The 16,023-nt window shown below is 45.7% G+C and overlaps 2 protein-coding genes across 3 annotated transcripts; one reads left to right on the top strand and one right to left on the bottom strand.

Moving 5' to 3' along the window:
* Positions 1 to 7,047: 7,047 nt before the first annotated feature.
* Positions 7,048 to 10,641, top strand: LOC542291 (general regulatory factor 1). 2 transcript variants are annotated; one of them, NM_001363909.1, is made up of 6 exons: positions 7,048 to 7,132; positions 7,765 to 8,209; positions 8,297 to 8,375; positions 8,502 to 8,624; positions 10,015 to 10,131; positions 10,238 to 10,596. In NM_001363909.1, the coding sequence occupies exons 2-6, from the start codon at positions 7,803 to 7,805 to the stop codon at positions 10,295 to 10,297; spliced, it is 786 nt and encodes a 261-aa protein (NP_001350838.1). In that variant the 5' UTR covers positions 7,048 to 7,132; positions 7,765 to 7,802; the 3' UTR covers positions 10,298 to 10,596. The 2 variants fall into 2 exon arrangements, with proteins under 2 accessions (NP_001350838.1, XP_020403602.1); XM_020548013.3 differs by having other exon boundaries at positions 7,117 to 7,469; positions 10,238 to 10,641.
* A 1,741-nt stretch (positions 10,642 to 12,382) lies between these two features.
* Positions 12,383 to 14,602, bottom strand: LOC100285837 (uncharacterized). The gene is made up of 2 exons (NM_001372338.2): positions 14,127 to 14,602; positions 12,383 to 12,837 (listed from the first exon to the last, which is right to left on the bottom strand). Exons 1-2 carry the CDS (start codon positions 14,505 to 14,507, stop codon positions 12,676 to 12,678), a joined length of 543 nt encoding a protein of 180 aa, NP_001359267.1. The 5' UTR covers positions 14,508 to 14,602; the 3' UTR covers positions 12,383 to 12,675.
* Positions 14,603 to 16,023: the final 1,421 nt, after the last annotated feature.

The raw sequence follows: 16,023 nt of genomic DNA, 5'->3' as shown, positions 1-16,023 counted from the left end.
CTAAAAACACATTGGAGATAGAGTGCTCATTAGAAATTGCAATTTTACCTAACCCTTTTACCTTGCCTTGATTCCCATCACCGAATATAATTGAATCTTGGGAATCCTTACTCTTGACGTAGGAGGTGAACATCTTCTTCTCCCCCGTCATATGGTTTGTGCATCCGCTGTCGATAATCCAGCTTGAACCCCCGGATGCATAAACCTGCAAGGCAAATTTAGGCTTGGGTCTTAGGTACCCAACTCATGTTGGGTCCTACAAGGTTAGTGCAAATATCCTTAGGGACCCAAATGCAAGTTTTGTCTCCCTTGCATTTTGCCCCTAACTTCCTAGCAACTATTTTCCTATCCTTTCTACAAATAGCAAAGGAAGCATTTAAAGCATGATAAATTGTAGAGGGTTCATTCATTACTTTCCTAGGAACATTAACAACATTTCTCCTAGGCATATTATGAACAGCATTCCTACCAACATTTCTACCATGCACATAAGAAGAAGCAAACATGTCATGAGAATCAAAAGCATCATATGTGTTACATCTCCTATAAGCATTTCTAGATTGTCTCCTATCATGGTACATAAAGGCATGGTTCTTTTGCACACTACTAGCCATAGGGGCCTTCCCTTTCTCCTTGGCGGAGATGGGAGCCTTATGGCTTGTCAAGTTCTTGGCTTCCTTCTTGTAGCCAAGTCCATCCTTAATTGAGGGGTGTCTACCAATTGTGTAGGCATCCCTTGCAAATTTTAGCTTATCAAGATTACTCTTGCTAGTCTTAAGTTGAGCATTAAGACTAGCCAATTCCTCATTTAATTTGGAAATTGAAACTACATGATCACTACAAGCATCAACATCAAAATCTTTACACCTCTTACAGATTGTAACATGCTCTACACAAGAATTAGATTTACTAGCTACTTCTAGTTTAGCATTTAAATCATCATTAACACTTTTTAAAGAGGCAATGGTTTCATGACAAGAAGATAACTCACTAGAGAGCATTTCATTCCTTTTAATTTCTAAAGCAAGAGATTTCTGAGCTTCTACAAATTTATCATGTTCTTCATACAACAAATCCTCTTGCTTTTCTAACAGTATATTCCTATCATTCAAGGCATCAATCAATTCATTAATTTTGTCTACCTTAGTTCTATCTAATCCCTTGAATAAACATGAGTAATCTATCTCATCATCATCACTGGACTCATCCTCACTTGAAGAAGCATAAGTACTAGTATTAGGAGTGCTTACTTTCTTCTCCCTTGCCATGAGGCAAGTGTGACGCTCGTTGGGGAAGAGGGATGACTTGTTGAAGGCGGTGGCGGCGAGTCCTTCATTGTCGGAGTCGGATGAAGAGCAGTCCGAATCCCACTCCTTGCCCAGATGGGCCTCGCCCTTTGCCTTCTTATAGTTCTTCTTTTTCTCCCTCTTGTTCCCTTGATCCTGATCACTATCATTGTCGGGACAGTTAGCAATAAAATGACCAAGCTTACCGCATTTGAAGCATGAGCGCTTCCCCTTGGCTTTGGTCTTGCTTGGCTGTCCCTTGCGACCTTTAAGCACCGTCTTGAATCTTTTGATGATGAGAGCCATCTCTTCATCATTAAGTCCGGCCGCCTCAATCTGTGCCACCTTGCTAGGTAGCGCCTCCTTGCTTCGTGTTGCTTTGAGAGCAAGGGGTTGCGGCTCGTTGATCGGACCATTCAAGGCGTCGTCCACGTACCTTGCCTCCTTGATCATCATTCGCCCACTAACGAATTTCCCAAGAACTTCTTCGGGCGACATCTTGGTGTACCTGGGATTTTCACGTATATTGTTCACCAAATGAGGATCAAGAATGGTAAATGACCTTAGCATTAGGCGGACGACGTCGTGGTCCGTCCATCGCGTGCTCCCGTAGCTCCTTATTTTGTTGATAAGGGTCTTGAGCCGGTTGTATGTTTGCGTCGGCTCCTCCCCCCTTATCATCGCGAACCGTCCAAGTTCGCCTTCCACCAAATCCATTTTGGTGAGCAAGGTGACGTCGTTTCCCTCATGAGAGATCTTGAGGGTGTCCCAGATCTGCTTGGCATTGTCCAAGCCGCTCACCTTGTGATACTCGTCCCTGCACAAAGAGGCTAGCAATACAGTAGTAGCTTGTGCATTTCTATGAATCTGTTCATTAATAAACATAGGGCTATCCGAGCTATCAAATTTCATTCCACTTTCCACAATCTCCCAAATGCTTGGATGGAGAGAAAACAGGTGAGTACGCATTTTGTGGCTCCAAAATCCGTAATCCTCTCCATCAAAGTGAGGGGGCTTGCCAAGTGGAATGGGAAGCAATTGAGCATTTGAACTATGCGGGATCCGCGAATAATCGAAAGAAAAGTTTGAGTTAACCGTCTTTCGTCTATCGTAGTCGTCGTCCTTTTGGGAGGAGGAAGATTCGTCGCTGTCGTAGTAGACAATTTCCTTGATGCGCCTTGCCTTCTTCTTTCTCCCGTCTTTTCTTTTGTGGCCCGAGCCTGAGTCGGTGGGCTTGTCATTATTGGGCTCGTTGACGAAGGACTCCTTTTCCTTGTCGTTGATCACCATCCCCTTGCCTTTAGGATCCATCTCTTCGGGCGGTTAGTCCCTTTCTTGAAGAGAACGGCTCTGATACCAATTGAGAGCACCTAGAGGGGGGGTGAATAGGTGATCCTGTGAAACTTAAACTTATAGCTACAAAAACTTGTTAAGTGTTAGCACAATAATTGCCAAGTGGCTAGAGAGAAGGTCTTGCATAATGCGATAATCACAAAGAATTCAACACAGAGAAGACACAGTGATTTATCCCGTGGTTCGGCCAAGTACAAAACTTGCCTACTCCACGTTGTGGCGTCCCAACGGACGAGAGTTGCACTCAACTCCTCTCAAGTGATCCAATGATCAACTTGAATACCACGGTGTTTTGCTTTGCTTATCTTTATCCCACTTGCGAGGAATCTCCACAAATTGGAGTCTCTCGCCCTTACACTTAAAGTTCACAAAGAAGCACGGAGTAAGGGAGGGAAGCAACACACACAAATTCACAGCAAAGTGCGCACACACACGGCCAAGAATCGAGCTCAAAAGACTATCTCAAAGTTCTCACTAGAACGGAGCTCGAATCACTGAGAATGACAAATGAATGCGCAAAGACTGAGTGTGGATGATCAAGAATGCTCTAAGGTTGCTTGGTGTCCTCCTCCATGCGCCTAGGGGTCCCTTTTATAGCCCCAAGGCAGCTAGGAGCCGTTGAGAGCAATTCTGGAAGGCTGATCTTGCCTTCTGTCATCGGGCGCACCGGACAGTCCGGTGCACACCGGACACTGTCCGGTGCCCGATTTCCTTCCTTAAATGGCGAAGCCGACCGTTGCAGGTCTGGGAGCCGTTGGCGCACCGGACATGTCCGGTGCACACCGGACAGTCCGGTGCCCCCTTCCGACCGTTGGCCCGGCCACGTGTCGCGCGCAGATTCCGCGGCCGACCGTTGGCCCGGCCGACCGTTGGCTCACCGGACAGTCCGGTGCACACCGGACAGTCCGGTGAATTTTAGCCGTACGCCGTCGTCGAATTCCCGAGAGCGGCCACTTCGCTCGAGCCAGCCTGGCGCACCGGACATTGTCCGGTGCCCCAGACCGAAACAGCCTCTTGGCTGTACACAGCCAACTCTTCTCTTTTCTTCTTTCTGTTTCTGATGCTTAGACAAGTATATTAGTACACAAAACCAATGTACTAAGACTTAGAAACATACCTTTGCTCTTGATTTGCACTTTGTCCATTCATGGGCATAGATTTACATTTAAGCACTTGTGTTGGCACTCAATCACCAAAATACTTAGAAATGGCCCAAGGGCACATTTCCCTTTCATCCCTTTTATAGCCCCAAGGCAGCTAGGAGCCGTTGAGAACAAATCTGGAAGGCCATCCTTGCCTTCTGTCGTCGGGCGCACCGGACAGTCCGGTGCACACCGGACACTGTCCGGTGCCCGATTTCCTTCCTTAAATGGCGAAGCCGACCGTTGCAGATGCGGGAGCCGTTGGCGCACCGGACATGTCCGGTGCACACCGGACAGTCCGGTGCCCCCTTCCGACCATTGGCTCGGCCACGTGTCGCGCGCGGATTCCGCGGCCGACCGTTGGCCCGGCCGACCGTTGGCTCACCGGACAGTCCGGTGCACACCGGACAGTCCGGTGAATTTTAGCTGTACGCCGTCGGCAAATTCCCGAGAGCGGCCACTTCGCTCGAGGCAGCCTGGCGCACCGGACACTGTCCGGTGCACCACCGGACAGTCCGGTGTGCCAGACAGAGCTGAGTCTTGGCTGTACACAGCCAAGCCTTTTTCACCTCTTTTCTTTTCTTCTTCTTTCTGTTTCTAACACTTAGACAAGTATATTAGTACACAAAACCAATATACTAAGGCTTAGAAACATACCTTTACTCTTGATTTGCACTTTGCTCATCCATGGGCATAGATTCACATTTAAGCACTTGTGTTGGCACTCAATCACCAAAATACTTAGAAATGGCCCAAGGGCACATTTCCCTTTCAGTTGTGAACCTATGAGCTTGCCTTGTAACGTTATGTGCCTTCCCTTTTATAGCCCAAGGGAGGCACATACAAGGATGCTGAGCCCCGACATGTGGGCCCAGGAACATAATGGATGAAATACCTGGAGTAACTAATGGAAGTAACGCATGTGCTATCTCCTGGCGCCATGATATCCGCAACCCGGGCAGTATTGATACGCGACGGCTGTTTCCTTAGTATGTACGAGCAATGATGGGTGTAGTGCACGCGACAGTATGGGCGTGCTGCCTGCCAGTGGAATGGACAGGCACGCCGCCTGCGGAATGGACAGGTCGCCGCCTGCCAGCAGAATGGACAGGTCGCTGCCTACCAACGGAATGGACAGGTCTCATTAAATGCTAAGGCGGCATATCGCCTGTCAGCGAGATGGACAGACGGCGCGCCTTATCCGCAATAAATGCAGGGGACGCGTAACCCGGAGGCCTTACGTCAGGCTCCGCCAGTTGGCTTATGTCACGCGCAGTAGGCCACGTGGCAGCATTGGGTCTCCGCCTGGGTGGGGAGCAGAAGCGTACGCGGACAGGTCCGCACCAAACTAGGTCTGGACACGTGTCGGTACCGGACCCCCGCCTGGGTCCTGTTCAAGGTCCGGGTATGTTCTGTCCTGTGACCTTGGGACCCCCCTGTGGGCGGCCCGGACCCCATATAGGGGGGGGGGGGTCTGGATCCCATTCCAGGGGTCCGGCTTACACATGTGGAGGTCCGGGATCAACCTTGGGGGTGCAGACTGTATATCTAAGGGTCTAGGACAAACCTTGGGGTCCGGACTGTACATCCGGGGTCCGACGCTCTCCCATGGGGGTTCGGACTCACTGTTGATGCTTTGGAGTATTCCACCTTCTCTGGACACGTGGCGGCTTCGAACCCGCCCAATTGGTGGGATCGGGCGCTGTTGTGGACCCAGAATAGCCGCCTAAGATTGGGGCAAGCCGTGGCTTGGTCCCACACACAGCACTTCTACCACGCGACTAAGGGATAGTCGTGTGGGTTCTTTGTCTTTGTACAGTAGCAGGGGTACCCTAGTTTCAGGGTACCGACAAAGAGATAGATAAAAGACTGCATGATACAATTGTGAGCCTTTAAATCATAGATACATTTAAAGAGACAATATGTTAGAGACGAACTCTTTATAAAGAACACTTCTCTTGTATTTTTTTATTAACACCCTAGAGGCCTTTAAGAAATCTTTCTTCTGACTAAAGTTTAGTTCGTATTCCATCAAATATTTGAGTATCAATTATAAATATTAAATAGATGTTTTATAATTTCATCTCGTATCTTTACTAAACTTCAAGAGAAAATCCCTTCAATGCCATCCAATCTTATATCAATCCCTCCAATGCAATCATAATTTATAGCTTCCCTTCAATGCCATCGAATTTAAATTTTAATCCCTGCAATGCCATTACCGTTAGTTTGGAGCTAACGCCGTTAGTCCAATTTAAAGTCTATCTCTCCAATACCACTAAAATCTATACTGATCCCTTCAATGTCACTAGAAATTGGTTCGATCTATTTGGGTTTAAAAATTCCAGAATCAAAAAATATGGATCAGATTTTTAAAATTCCACGATTTTTAAAAACTTCAGTCCATTGAAGAAATTGACATTGGAGATATTGACTTTAAATTGAACTAACAGCGTTAACTTCAAACTAACGATAATATCATTCAAGAGATTAAAATTTAAATTTGATGTTATTGAAGGGAAGCTATAAATTCTGATGACATTGAAGAAATTAATATAAATTTGGATGTCATTGAAGGAATTTTCTTTTAACTGAGGCTAACAAAACACCCACATGCCCGATTTCAAATCCATCTGCTATCACTCCATCCGAGTGACAGTCGTTGCCGCGCGCCTCATGTCACCTGACGCTCGTGCAGGAGCGGGCCCCGCGGCCTCTTCGGCGACACGCCGACACGCCTTGTCGCTCCCCACGCCCCGCCGCCCTGTGTGTCTCGTGAGTCGTGACGTCCGTCCAGAGGTCCAGATCCATCCCGCCCGCGCCCGCGCCCGCCAGCGCCAGTTCTTACCCGCGCCCGACGCACGAAAGGACGTCACGTGGCCAGCGAGGCACGCGGGCCCACGGGTCGGTAACTCAGGCAGCTTTGCGGTCCGTGCGAGATGAATCATTTCCCTTTCGGCCCCGCGCCGGTCAGTCCAGCGCGTCCAGGCTGTCTCGCGGCGCGGCGCCGGAGCCCGGAGACTTACGACCAGGGCGGCACAGGGCCCACCATCACACCGGCAGGCAGGTAGGCCTGACAGGTGGAGCAGGCTGTCCAGTCCCCACAAGTCGTGAGCCGTGACGGCCTCTGAATTCGTCGATGGCTACGCCTCTGCCTGTCCGGTGGGCCATACGACCACATGCACCGCGCGGGACTAGGGCTGCCATCGTGGCGCCGACACGCGTCACCATATCATTGGGCCGCGGGACTCGGCGACAGGCCTTTTGTAGACCGCAGCCGGCACCATCTCTTGCCGCACCCCCCATTCGAACGCCGGAGCTCGACAAGGACGACCGACGACGCACGCGGAGGTTACCTCTCGCCCCCCCTCTCCTCCGTCCCTCGGAGTCTCCTCCTGTCTTGATTTCGGGTCGCTGCTGTTTCGATCCCCTTTCCTCCCTGACGATTTGCTTATTTTTGCGTTGGATTTGTAACCTAAACATCTCGTTTCCGCACCGTTTTGGGGCCGCGTCTACTGGTGGTTGGGTCCCTTTAGATCGAGTAGGCGCGAGGATGGGGACACATCCCCGATTGATCTGACGTGATACGCGTACGGATCCGTCAAAGCCTCTACTCCAGTTTAACCAGATGATTATGTGTCATGCTTATTAAGCGGCGTGTTTTTTACCGCTGGAAGTTCGTACATAGGTACTCAGATCTGTCCCTTTTCAAGGTTAGAGGAAGTGTTGGAAGCTAGGATACATGGTTTCAGCTAGGTTTAGTTTGTGGTTTATTGCAGGCAAAATTCGCCAAGCAAATACTCTAGTACTCTTTTTTCATACAGTTAATGATAAATTGCCGTTACCTGACCATGAATTTCCGTGATTTATGCTGAGAATTTTGCATTACCCCTGGAAATCCCCCGTCTGAATTTGACTAGCTAGTACCTATTCGTGCCACAGATCAATAAAGTGTTGTCCCATATATTGATGTATATTTGCAGATCCGGCGTACTGCAAATTTTGAAAACTGAACTGTAAGATGGCATCAGCAGAGCTTTCCCGTGAGGAAAATGTGTACATGGCGAAGCTCGCTGAGCAGGCGGAGAGGTACGAGGAGATGGTTGAGTTCATGGAGAAGGTAGCCAAGACTGTTGACTCGGAGGAGCTCACTGTGGAGGAGCGAAACCTCTTGTCTGTTGCATACAAGAACGTCATTGGAGCCCGCCGCGCCTCATGGCGCATCATCTCCTCCATCGAGCAGAAGGAGGAGGGCCGAGGCAATGAGGACCGAGTAACACTCATCAAGGATTATCGTGGCAAGATTGAGACTGAGCTGACCAAGATCTGTGATGGCATCCTCAAGCTGCTTGAGACCCATCTTGTGCCGTCTTCCACTGCCCCCGAGTCCAAGGTCTTCTATCTCAAGATGAAGGGTGATTACTACAGGTAATATGATTGTATGGATCCCAGTAAGACTTTCTCATATGCTGTGAGATTACGTTTCTGTTTGACTGATTCAGTTGTCATGATTAGATACCTTGCTGAGTTCAAGACTGGAGCTGAGAGAAAGGACGCCGCTGAGAACACGATGGTGGCATACAAGGCTGCCCAGGTCAACAATTTTTTGTTTCATTCTTAATCAGTGTGCAATTTTGTTCATGAAGCAATATGCTTGTAGTTTTTTTTCACGTCATATTTTATTACAAGTTTGCTGAAAAGGGGTTTGTGGTGCATTCAGGACATTGCTCTGGCTGAGCTTGCTCCAACTCACCCTATTAGGCTTGGACTGGCACTTAACTTCTCAGTGTTCTACTATGAGATTCTGAACTCACCTGATCGCGCCTGCAGTCTTGCAAAGCAGGTTTGTTTTTCAGCACCATTTGATGTTTTCTTAGTATATTATATATGTGGACGTGCAGTGCTTGTGTAGGGAATTGTTTGTCTGTTTTTGATGATATGCTGTACTTATGAAATGACAAGCCTAGTGTGACCTTTGTTAATTGAGCAGTAAGGGGAAAATGGCATCTGGGACATTACTGTCATAATACTATCACTAGAGGACCATATTTGCTATGTTGCCTTTTCTCATTTGATTCATCTCTAGACTCAATGCTACAACCCTATACTTTGCTGAGACTTTTAAATTATTTTTTCTGGTTATGAACTATGAAGCCCTCCAGATATTAGATATTAGTATGCCCTGTGTTTTTGCATGCATGTTAGTTTTATCCTATGTCAAATATTTCTCTCTTTGACCACCAATTTTGTAAAAATTAATACTCCCTCCGTTGTTTTTTATTTGTCACGTTTTAGTTAAAAAATAAACTAGCGGGCGACAAATATTCGAGAATGGAGGTAGTAAATTATATAGGCTAACAACATAAGTTTATGTTTTTGGATTCATTATGAGAAAGACTTTCATAATATGCGGTTCACATGTTGTGACACTACATGTTTTCTTTTTGAAAATTAATGGTCAAAGTTAGAAACATTTGACTTAAGGCAGGCCTAATACAACATGTAAAAAATTGGAGGGGCTAATTGTTTTTTGTTGTCACACCTGCTGTCATAAATGTGTACTTTTTATACAAGGATTGGTTTGTGCACAATTTGTGATATGGACAGGAAACCTAATATTATGGTTATTCACTATTCTGTCATTGACTTATATACAACACTGGAAATTTCTTGGAATCGGTCTTTTGGGAGACAGCATCTTTTAATGGCAGTCAACTGTTGTGCTGAGTGCGTGCACACTAGAGCATCCTATTGGGTGTACCTAACCTTTTGTTATTATGTGACTTTGGTTGACTGCTACTTTGTATTAAGTTATGCCGTTGAACAGTTATGCAAATCCTTTTAGTTCAATGTCAAAGTCCCTTTAGGAGAATAAAATATCACAGTATATTCTGCACTGGTTGAAATTGTTTGTTCTAACTTTAGGTTGTAGGTCCTTAGTGGCTCATAAAAAGTTGGGCATTTAGCTACCTTGGTATTCTGTATTTTGGGGGTATATGAATTTGGGTTTTTTTTTGTCTGTGAATAGACTTCGTGTACTTTGTTTTGCTATTAAATTGCAATGTGTTTGATCTTTTCAAATGTTTTCTGGCCTATCTGGTGTTCTGAAGTTTTTTCACAGCTGAAAGAAGAATGAACATCTTAATTGTTTAGAGTTTAGTTGTTTATTGAGAGTTGAGACAATTGACATGTGAAAGACATCATGCTGATGTTCCCTCCTGGGCGATTTGCAGGCTTTTGACGAGGCCATCTCGGAACTGGACACCCTGAGCGAGGAGTCCTACAAGGACAGCACTTTGATCATGCAGCTCCTTCGTGATAACTTGACCCTATGGACCTCTGACATCTCGGTGAGACCCATGTCCCTAACACTAAGTTTTCTTCGCACTCTTGAATTGGATCTTCCTGAAATCAGCCTCCCCCCTGAACAATTGTATTTCTGGTGCTTGGCTGCAGGAGGACCCTGCTGAAGAGATTAGGGAGGCGCCCAAGCGGGACTCGAGTGAGGGGCAGTAAAGCCGGCTTTATGTGCCTAGAAACTAGTAGCTAGTGTTTGCTGCTGTCGAATGACACTATGCAATGTGATCTGGAACCTGGTTTCTTGGGTGCGACGCTTGTAGCCGTGTTATGACTGTCGTCCGTAAAATTTGGGGGCTCCCCGTAAGGGATGCTGCCTGGCAAGGCCTCGGTGTCCCACCTCGTCTGTGGCGTGGGGCGCTGGAGCCCGGTCTGGTTGGGTTGGGAAGCCCTTTAAACTGTTGTCACTTGCATTTTACCTTTTCCATCGCTGTTTATTGTGAGTGGTCCTATATCAATGGCTGGTCTCAGTGGTCTATACGTATGCTTTTTGGTTCTCTTGATTCCTCACAGGGTGAGTGGGGGCATGAGCATTTCTCTGTCTCATCTCAATGATGTAAGTTTTCTGTTTGGTGTCTCGTTCCAAGATGACTTCAGAATCCGTAAATCTCTGAAGTCTAAACGCTCTATCTAAACCTTTGGATTCGATTACAATTGTAGATATAGAAATCTGTAGAAGGGTGCAATTCAGAATACTTTGCCATGAAATGAATATCCTTCTTGTGAGACTCTGTATTAAGACTAAAACAGCTCAAATTGATAGAGATTCTGTGATTCCTTCCCTACACGATGAGAGCCTTTGATATATGTGCATATTCCATCTTTCTAGAAGGAATTCTCGATCTTTGAAATGTCAATTAGAATTGTGATAAAAAAAAAGTCGATTAGACTTAGGTTTAATTATATTTTACATAAATAGTATAGGTATCTCTAAATACATCTAATATAAAGATAAAATTCATAATTAATATAGTAATATACTTATTATGTACCCCATCTAAAAGAGTGCAATCTTAAAATAGTACCAAACTAAATTTCATAATTAATATAGATACTTTAGTACATGATGTATTTAAAATTGTGTTTTATATGATGTATTTTTCACATACCTTATTAATATAGATACTTTAGGTTTAATTATTATTATTATTTCACATACCTTATGATTAGCCTAATGGTATACTCCGTCCTAAAATAAGGGCTAGTTTAACATGATTTTAGCTTCTCATGTGGAGGTGGAGCAGCTTATTGATGAAACTATGTAGCATTTGATATGGTTTTACAATATTATATTTTGCAATTGTCATTGATAATATTGTAGTTTTGGCCGGCTCCAAAAAAATACCATGGTTTGGAGATACAATGTTTGGATACAATATTATAAACCATAATATTAGGCAAAATGTAGTCATGCCCTAAAAACATTATGTTGAAGTATAGTTTCCAATACTCTAAAAATACTATGTTACAAAGAATACAATCATGATAGTTTTCAGGAATGCAACCAACATCTAATATCGATTATTATCTCCGTTCTCGAATATTTGTCATCTGTTAGTTTATTTCTGGACTAAAATGCGACAAATGGGAGTATGTTATTACTAAAAATCATAGCATTGCCTAAAAACTCTAGAAAAATACTTTGCATCTAAACAATCCCTTAATATGGATTACTCGCTGATACGTTCGTCTAGCTCCCTTCATCTTCACCTAGTTTCTGTGCATGCGTATGCCCTAGGGCAATGATCTGCTGTCAATCACTCCTTTTGTTAAAAAAACGGAAGTGTCGCTTACTGTGAAGTTAAATCAAGTTTAACTATAGATTATCTATATCTGAATGTTCGACAAGATTTATTTTAAGATGTTTTTTAAGATTAGTCAAAATATAGATTTTTGATGAATCTTCAACTATATTTATTTTAAAATATATTTTATGAATAATCAAAATATATAGTGCCTCCGTTGTCGCCTGCTAGTTCATTTTTAAATTAAATCGTGATAAATAAAAAAAATGGAAGAAGTATTTTTTACTCCACGAGATGTGAAACTACCATTCTTTTGGGGCACAGGAAGTAGCTGGTCTTTTCCTCACACCGAGCATTCAAAGGATCAGGCATTCAGGTTCCACCAGCTCCAATAGCTAAGGGTGAGGCTCCCCCAGACCCATTGTTCTTCTTGATGATACCACCATTCAAAAAAAAAAAAAAAACTGCACCTTCTTCCTCCAAACAGAAATCTGGTTTGGCAGTCACAAGAAAGATTGTGTACATTGGATATTGAGGTAAAGCTGGAGATCGAGATCCGAGTATCTGACAGTCAGCCTCTGTAACTCCAAACGATTGCACAAGAACGTTTACAAAGCAGGACTTCGGGCAGTACAACGTTAGAGGCACGGCTGTTCTACAGTCTTGTGTACAGATCAAATTACCTCTGCTACTCAAACGCGGCAAGACACGGTGTGCTGAGCGTCGTCTATTCTGTTCAAAATTACATTTGCGCTGCATCTACACCAGTTCGAGTAAAACATGTTTCAGGTCTCATTGTAGCTGGACAAGTGGCTGGACGGCAGTTCTGAAGAGGAGAACGTAGGCTTTGTCGACGGAGAAGTACAGGAAACCCCCCAACGAGTGAGTGACGTAGGAGCCAAAGCTTGTGCCGACAATGCAGTGCCATGCGGGCCCGTATGTTGTATCGAAATCCTTCGAATGTAAAAAAGAAGAAGGAAAGAAAGAATCAGTCATCAGATATCATGAGCACTTGAACAGTGAGGATCGAAGAACACAATGATGGAAATGAAGTCATTGATACTTCCAAACTAAACACAACAGCGGGTCATCATGCACATCACACAGGGCACTTCACATGCATAAGCAGTTAAGTGAGACCAAGTAGACGATGGAGGGGGGGACACAGAATGAACATAAATAGCAACAACTGAGATTGTTTGCTCAATATTGTGGGCAGAACCAACCAAATCTTATCACCTTACTATCATGACTGGTAACCAACTTATGCCACAAAGGGTGCAGATAAGAAATAAGGAAGAACATAAATACATTATACATATAAGGATCCACTAATGGTTTTGTTGTAACAAATAAATAAATTAATAATGGAAGAAGTTTTTGGTCAAACTTTGTCTAGCATCACCATTTTGATCAGATCAATAAAGCCATAATGTGCATAGTTGAATGTTGTCTTGCCAACTTGACAAGAAAACATGGAGATGGAGTAACACTCAGGTGCTATTTGGTTCATATATTTGTAACGTAATAGATAACTGATAATGTTAAACCATGTTTGTTTAAGTACAACCATAATTAGCACTAGAAACTGATACCGACATATTCAAATTTATTACCGCTAGTACTCGAGTGTGAATCATTACTGTTGGCATTTACGTTACATTTCATGAACCAAACGGGACCTTAGTGGTAACGGGTACAACGACATCACTGCTGTGAGAAATTGAGCACTTTCCATATGAATATGATTTCAGCTGTGTGACTCCATAATCATATGACTTACTAGGACATAATATATGTTCTGCCAGCCAACCATCACCGATCCTCACATTAACTGGTCAATGCGCCCACCCCCGCCTCCTCTATTTACTACGTGTATGTCGTAAATAGGGTTATTTGTTGTAAGTTTTGAACCGTCTGGTCTGGCAACGTCTCTGCCCCCGTTTCATTTTGGGCCAGGGCAGCATGAGCATCGAATTTGAGAGCTAAACATCTACTTGAATCCTTCCTACGCTCTAGATCTTATTCTGAATCGAATATGCCATAAATCCGTGTTTCTATTTGTCTCCGATTCGTGGCCATACAGACATGGATGAAATAAACATGCTTTTTTTATAAAAAAAAATTGACATTGTAACAGTTGAGATATTTTGTTTAGCCGCGCGCAGAAACAAATCCACAAACAAACACTAGCGGCTGAAATAAACAAGAGGGAGAAGCTTTGTGCCCACGGTTATAGGTACCTTCTTGAGCGCGAGCGCGAGGCGCTTGCTCTCGAGCCGCGGCATGGCGGCGACGGCCTCGAGGGCGATCCTCACCGCGCGCCGCTGCAGCGGCAGCGGCATGTCCGCCGCCCGCACGCACACCGCCACCTTCCTCCCCTCCGCCTCCGCCGCCGCCGCTTCCCCCCTCGGCTTCTTCATCGGCGTCCTCTCCTCCGCCTTGGCCTCATCCTTCCCTCCCTTACCCTCACCGCCGACGTGCGGCGGCGCCTTCAGCTGAGGAGGCTCCACGTCCGCCTTGGCCTCCGGCTCGGGCTGGGGCGGGTCGGCGAACTTGGTGCGGCGCACGAGCGCGCTGAGGTAGCGGCTGCGGCGCTCGAGCTCCTCGCAGGCTGGGTCCATGGGGGCGCCGGACCGACGCGTGCTCCAGCGTCCTCGGCCTCTGAAGTCCGGGAGAGTGAGAGAGAGTGGTGTTCGGCTGGGGGCTTTTTCGTTTTCCTCGGGGTTTTGGTTGCTGCTCCAGGAATTCGTGGGAGCAGCTTTTGAGACGAGGCGTGAGTTCCCTTTTCCTTCCCCAGGCGAATTTCGTTTCGTTTTTTTTTTGCTCCGTTGTTTGAGAAGCGACTGATGCTGATCGACGACAGGAGGAGCGTTCGTTGATTAGCGTTGCAAGGGCCATCACCACATGGTCCCGCCGCACCTTGCTTTACTGTCCGTTCGATTCGGCTCAGGCATTTGACAAACTGTCGGCCGGGCGACGCGAGCAGCATCCACCGCCGGCTCGGCTGTGCACGTCAGGTTTGACTTGTCGTGGGGTTAGACCGTTAGAATCTGTGTGACTGTCGACGTTCTGGTTGGTAACAAGATATTTGTCACGATTTTATCAATCTCAAAAAATTATCGGTCTAGTTTTATTAAAAATATTTATATATGACTTACGTTCATATAGATAACTTTACGTGGATTATGAGGTATTATCTCCATTCTCGAATATTTATCGTCTGTTTAGTTAATTTTAAAACTAAAATACGATAAATAAAAAATGATAGAAGAATATGTTATGAGCTGTCTTTATTATACTGTGTATTAAAAAAAAAGTCCACCGTCGGCTGCCGCGTCGCATCGGCGTCGCCCTGTCAGTCTATCTGTCACTTCCGACGCAGCGGGTGGTGCACACGACTCCAGCCAGCCGCGATGGGCCATTTGAACTGCCCCAGGGGTTCCGGTGAGACGGGTCAGTCCTACTGTCTCTTCGGTGGAGTGGTGCTGGACTGACTGCTGGTGCGTGCAAAAGAAGAGAATAAGGCTGTCCGCAGCGGTTCACTCTAAATTTTTCCCTCTATATGCTACTATGCAGCCACGTCAGCGAAATTTTCTCCTCTATATTTACTCATCCCGCAACGGTTACCTCTACATATTCCCCTATCTCCTACCCTACATATAAAATACACATTTCATTCCAACTAACTTCAACTACCTCTTTTTTTATTTATTTTGTTTTTAACGTATGACTGTAAAAAACAATGCGTTTAGCAATTTATTTTTAATTTCTAGTAATTTGAGTCAACATTTCTGTTAACCAATAATTAAGAATTTCACTTTGCACGCATGGGACATGGATCCAAATTCGTCCTCCAAGCTTTTACTGTCCAGACTGTATCGTTGCCTCGGTAGGTAGCAGTGGCACTCCGTCCTCCTCGCCGGGGCGCCGCAGCCGCTGGCGTCGGACCCGTCGATGGACGCGCCGCAGCGCGCGCAGCTGGAGTGGGCGATCGGGGCGACCACCATCGTGCTCTTCGTCGCCACCGTGTCGTACGTCGCGCTCAGCGCCATCTTCAGCTGCCTCTGCACCGGCGGAGGGTCGTCCCGACGGCGGCAGCAACCCGACGGTGGCGATACCGGGCCGCAGCTGAAGATT

This window comes from Zea mays, chromosome 2 (genome assembly GCF_902167145.1).
Source record: "Zea mays cultivar B73 chromosome 2, Zm-B73-REFERENCE-NAM-5.0, whole genome shotgun sequence".
Taxonomy (NCBI): domain Eukaryota; kingdom Viridiplantae; phylum Streptophyta; class Magnoliopsida; order Poales; family Poaceae; genus Zea; species Zea mays.
This window is presented reverse-complemented; position numbering and strand designations above follow the sequence as displayed.

Coding starts and splice junctions, on each gene's coding strand:
- LOC100285837 (NM_001372338.2), bottom strand. CDS start 14,507: ATGGACCCAGCCTGCGAGGAGCTCGAGCGCCGCAGCCGCTACCTCAGC. Junction 12,838..14,126: donor TCGCGCTCGCGCTCAAGAAG/GTACCTATAACC, acceptor TTACATTCGAAG/GATTTCGATACAACATACGG.
- LOC542291 (XM_020548013.3), top strand. CDS start 7,803: ATGGCATCAGCAGAGCTTTCCCGTGAGGAAAATGTGTACATGGCGAAG. Junction 8,376..8,501: donor TGGCATACAAGGCTGCCCAG/GTCAACAATTTT, acceptor TGGTGCATTCAG/GACATTGCTCTGGCTGAGCT. Junction 8,625..10,014: donor CCTGCAGTCTTGCAAAGCAG/GTTTGTTTTTCA, acceptor GGCGATTTGCAG/GCTTTTGACGAGGCCATCTC.